This window comes from Lutjanus erythropterus, chromosome 3, assembly GCF_056507025.1.
Source record: "Lutjanus erythropterus isolate fLutEry1 chromosome 3, fLutEry1.hap2, whole genome shotgun sequence".
NCBI classification, from domain to species: domain Eukaryota; kingdom Metazoa; phylum Chordata; class Actinopteri; order Lutjaniformes; family Lutjanidae; genus Lutjanus; species Lutjanus erythropterus.
Genome location: NC_139319.1, coordinates 34,433,287 through 34,438,531, shown reverse-complemented (window position 1 = coordinate 34,438,531; position 5,245 = coordinate 34,433,287). Strand labels below are relative to the sequence as shown.

Sequence of the window (5,245 nt, the reverse complement as noted above, 5' to 3'; positions counted from 1 at the left end):
TTTCTCGGTTTCATAAATTCATTTACTTAAATATATACTGTACAAGTAAAAAAAAAACACAGGCTCAAATAACTTACATAAGAATGAGTCACAAATTAAAGTAAAATGTAAACAGGCAAAGCCAAGACGACACTTTTAATAACTCGTTCAAAAATGCCCTAAGTGTTTTAGTCTTGTATGGGTTCTGTGTAGGCTTTTGTTTCAGCCAAAAAAATCAGAATGGTCCAGTTCTGTCCTTGTATAAAGACATTGTTCATTGTGTTGTCAGTGCAGTTCTTGTCCAGTGTTTTGCAAAGTGCTTCGTTTCTTCAGTAAGACTTGACTTTGGGCGCTAACATGAGCTGGCAGCCACTGCTCACGTGTGTCATAACTTTCTGTTTGAGTTGGGCCACCTGCTCTCTCAGTAGGGAAGCGGTGTTTGACAGTCCGGCATTGTCTGTTTTCAACACTTTCACCTTGTCCTCCAGACGAGAGATGCGCTCCAGCTTGCGCCTCCGACACTTGGAGGCTGCGAGCCGGTTCCTCAGGCGCTTGCGCTCCGCTTTGATCCGTTCCTGGTTCTCCAGGTCGATGGGGGACATCGGCGGAGATCCGCCGTCGCTGCTTTGCATGTCAGGAACTGTCTGAGGCTCCTCTTTCAACCCGCCGAACCGCTGCGAGTGGATGCCCACACCGGCCAGAGAGTGCTGGAAATGGTGAGATCCGTGCGCAACAGCCTGCGGGTGCTGGTGGTACTGGTGGTGCGGCAGGTAGCTGATGGTGGTGGAGGGATAGCTGGCTCCGGAGGACAGGCTGGGGTTCGTGGTGCAGCTGCCCAGGGTGGTGTACTCGAGCGGCTCTGGCTGCATGGATGAACCGAACACGGAGGATGGAGCCGAGCAGGAGACGCCACCGGTGCCGATGGACACGTTCGGAGGAGCCATCTGGTTCATCTTGTGCAGGTCGTCCAACGCTTTAACGAAGCCGTCAGCGAAGCCCTCCTGCTCCTCTGTGATGCCGCGGTTGTAGAGGTAATGAGCAGGTGTCGGCGTGGTAGTGATGACCCCGTTGCTGTTCTGGATGATCAGTCGCTCCAGTTCAGGAGAGGCGAGCTTCAGGGAGCCCACGTCCGCCGTCCCCGCTGAATAGAAATCACTGTCGGCGCGCAGGTGCTGAGACTTGAAGTTTGAATTCCGATATGAATCGGAGAAGTTCAAGTTCATATTCTGCTTTAGCAGCTTGTAGTCTGGCAGGGCTGCGCCTGGATGGCCATAAGCAGAGAGAAACGAGTCGTCATAAAAAGGCTGTTCCATTATTGTGGACATATTTCAAATCAGACAGTCAAACAGGCTACAAGAGTGCGCTGCAAAGATGCTGCTTGGACACCGAGGCTTCAGTGTCCCAATTGAGTGAATCTCCAGCACAAAGTCCCGCTGTATTATTATACTGAAGATCAAATCTACCAAAAACAGAGCAAAACTTCCAAAATAGTGGAACTGTACTGTACCAAGTCGTCGATTTGTACCTTTAGTTGGATTCAAAGCGGAGTCCAGTGACTAATTCAGATGTTTTCAATCCACTCGTGAGTAGGAGAGTCTTTCTTTTCTTTCCTTTTACTGCTTTGAGTTCCGCTTCTTTTTCCTCTGTAATGACAGGCGCCCGGTGCGCTCCCCTCTATTTATGCTGTGCGCTCAATGAAACTCCTGCTGATTGGCTGTTTCTCTGTGGTCCCGCCTCCAGGATGTCAGACGGACTGAATGACGTTGTTGCCAGGAACAAGAACTGTAAACAAGACGAGACCTATTCGGCGTGGCGGAAAACTCAACCCAGGTAAACACACCTCAAGTGAACATCCACACTGACTGTCGTTTATCAACAGGTCCGGTTAAATGTGTCTCACAGTTTAAAAAGACAGAGTGACACAGTGGTCCTGTTTCAGTCTCACCTGAACCACACTGAACAAACACCTTGCCCTCATCATCCTCAAACAGCAATCTTAAGGCGAGGATATACATATAGTCTGGTGCTGAGTCATGCGATCCAAACTGTTATCGACCTGTCCATATTTGGATATCCTGGCACACCAGTTCCTCCCTGACAGGAGCGGGAAGCCAATCCCATCCTGGCGCGCTTCCAGTTGGATGTGGGAGGCGGAGGAGGCGCACTACTGCCCTCCCTCAGGCCCGCAGGCAGGGAGAAGATGGTAGGTGGCGTAAACGCTTGGGCGTGATGTCTTCAAAAATGCATGAAGCACAATGGGTGTCTGGCACTAGAGGACATACGCTCAGGGTGTCAGACATAGCTGTGTGACTTATTCATGTGACTATAAAAACAATATTCAAAGATAATAATCAAGGCCTAATGGGAGGTGAAGAGTTAACACAGCCAGCGAGTTCAGTGTTGCTCATCAAATAATTTTGTCTTGTAGGAATGAGGTAATTGTATCATTAAAATTAAAAAGTAGATACTGTGTAATTTATGGCCGTATTGCTACCATATCAGAAAAAACAACACACATGTTGTAACAACATGAAAGTATCTTGTATTATAACATATAAACTTACTGACATTGTAACAATATACTATTTATCTGATTGTAATGTGAGACATTTCATGTTGTGAAGTTATAGCTTATTGTTAGAACATAAAACATGTTAACTAATGTTGTTGTAATGTGATCATTTATATCTTTCTAATGTCATATTGTAACAATATAAATTATCATGTTGTCACAAAAAGTGTTTCACAATATACTAAGATAAATGTATACTGTTACAGCAATAAGTTTCATGTAGTAACAATACGTTATCATGTTACTATGTGAAATTTTATGTTATAACAATAAGTTGTTGCCTTGTTATAACAATACAAGTTTAAAATGATACTATTTTTATATCATGATAACTTTTCTTGTGAAAACTTGAAAATAAAACTTGATATAACAATAAGCATTTCATGTTATAACATGATACTGATCCATTTTTCTTCTTGAGGTGTGGCAGCAATACCTTCCATACTAACGGGACCAAACTGAAGCCAATTGGTATTTTTTTCTGCTCTACTTCACTGTTTTTAATGTTTTTATTAAGTGCACTGAACCTTAAATGTTACCATGGAAATAACAGGAGCGTAAACAAATGATGGAGCCTTGAAGGTATGTGAGAGTAAGGACATGTCCCCCTGAACTGAACACCTGTTTGACAGAAAGACGGCTTTGTTGTCTCTGTATGGTAATGACTCCTGAATCACTTCCCAGAGGGCCATGCACTCACGCACGTTCATATCGTCTAGTTCGACTTTCCAACCTTCTGCTTAAACCTGTCCTCTAGTCACGTGTGTGTGTGTGTGTGTGTGTGTGTGTGTGTGTGTGTGTGTGTGTGTGTGTGTGTGTGTGTGGTCGTCTTTTTTTTTCTCATTATAATGCAGCATCTTATCCATACTCAGAAATATATTTTCGTTTATGTATAATCACCTGAAAATAAGAATTTTTGTGTTTTTGTTACCTTTGACTGAACTGTTTCTATCTACACAGGGCGGCAGTCCTCTTCCATGGAGCCCGCCATGTTGCATTGCCATGTTTCTACAGTAGCCCAGAATGATCAAATTAAACACTGGCTCTAGACACGGCCCTTTGTATTTTTTGTCAATTTCATGACCAGCGTAGGTTCTCCTACATACTTGGGAGTTGAGGACGAGGCAGTGTGTTTCCAATCTGCAAGCTCATCTGTTAGATGACACGAAATCCTGCACACTGGTCCTGTCATTGATATAAAAATTGCCTTAAAAATTAAATTTACGGAACATTTCTCCTTACGCTGAAAGCCATGATGCCCAAATCATCTGTAACATTGAACAGACTGACAGTAACAACTTAAGCTCCCTCAAACCACTGATTATAATGGGAGTATCTCAATTTTAACAGTATTGTTTCCTGTGTTTTTCAGTACTAATGTACTGTAGTTTGAAATTTAAGTAAGTACTCCAGCAATTTAGCATTAGACTTTCACAAATTTAGGGGACGCACAAGAAACAGATTAAAAAAGAACGGTCAAAATTGGGGCAAAAGAACCTGAAACTTTTAGTCCCTTTTATGGGTCAAGCTCCAGAATTGCTTAATCCTACATTTCCCATAAATCTCCACATCTATCTATTTGTACACAAGTCTTTTGTGAGACAAACTTGATGACTTCACTGTGACCTCATCTGGGTTATTTTCTCAGACTTGATGAATCCCCACGCAGAACCACAGAAAAGATTATTGTTTTTACAGGCTGAGCATCATAACAAGTAAACTGAACATCAAGTGTACAATTGGTGGAGTGGTCCTTTAATGTGTGTATGATGGGTATCTGGTCATTTTTAGAGGTCACTTTGATACTGAATTTGAATCACAATCACACTTTCTAAAGTGTTGATGGGAGTTTCCCCTCATATAATAAGAACAGGTTGACCTTTGAACCCATCACCTTTGCACCAGTCCACACTTGAGATAAAAAATAAATAAGGTGTCACCAGACACAATACATTTTATGTATTGTAAGTTATCTATGTTAATATCAATATTAAATTATCTGAAGATTCTACACAAAATATTCTATTCAATAAATATTCTTCTTTGTAGTTCTATGTAGATCTGCTTATTCTTTGACTAACAGATGGAGCAAACTGTTTTAAAGGAGGGAAGACTGTAGTGGGAGCACTGGGATGAGACTGTGAGGCAAATGGTTCACATGACGTTCTGGCCAGTTAGGAGGGCCCTTAGCAGAATTTTACTCAGAGCCCCATGGACATCAGGACTGGCCCTGTTTCTGCAACATCGTAAACAACTTTTATTCAGGCAGCATCTGAGGCAACATCAGCCATTTCCTGTGCATTTCATCACAGTTTGTGGGAGTCGAAGGTGGCCAGCTGTCCTGCAGCGGTCAGTGTAGGCTGAGCTCCTCCCACTGAAACAGTGGTGTTATGTGCAGGTCAGATCCCCTGTCAGTGAGGAGAAACTTGCGGGGAAACAGAGAAACAGAAGTAATTTCAGGGAAACAGAGTGAAGTATCACTCAGTGGTCAGTTCCAGTTTCAGACTGACCTCATGCACGCACTAAAGGTCACTCCAGTCACTGCTTTGAGTTATTACAAAAGTGTGACCTCTTATTGTGTGTGGTTTGATACTGATAAATGTTTGCTTCAGATTAGATAAATAAATGTCTCATGATGATGATGTTTGGGAATATTTCATTTGATTTATGTGTTATTGGTCGTTCTTGTTCTGG

The 5,245-nt window shown here is 42.8% G+C and overlaps 1 protein-coding gene across 2 annotated transcripts; it reads right to left on the bottom strand.

Moving 5' to 3' along the window:
- On the bottom strand, nucleotides 1–1,889 carry junba (JunB proto-oncogene, AP-1 transcription factor subunit a). Of its 2 annotated transcripts, XM_084715888.1 has the most exons (2): nucleotides 1,505–1,877; nucleotides 1–1,240 (listed from the first exon to the last, which is right to left on the bottom strand). In XM_084715888.1, exon 2 carries the CDS (start codon nucleotides 1,200–1,202, stop codon nucleotides 309–311), a length of 894 nt encoding a protein of 297 aa, XP_084572014.1. In that variant the 5' UTR covers nucleotides 1,203–1,240; nucleotides 1,505–1,877; the 3' UTR covers nucleotides 1–308. The 2 variants fall into 2 exon arrangements, with proteins under 2 accessions (XP_084572014.1, XP_084572013.1); XM_084715887.1 differs by having other exon boundaries at nucleotides 1–1,889.
- Nucleotides 1,890–5,245: the final 3,356 nt, after the last annotated feature.

Bases quoted from the DNA above. Each gene is read 5' to 3' on its own strand.
- junba (XM_084715887.1), bottom strand. From the start codon at position 1,304: ATGTCCACAATAATGGAACAGCCTTTTTATGACGACTCGTTTCTCTCT.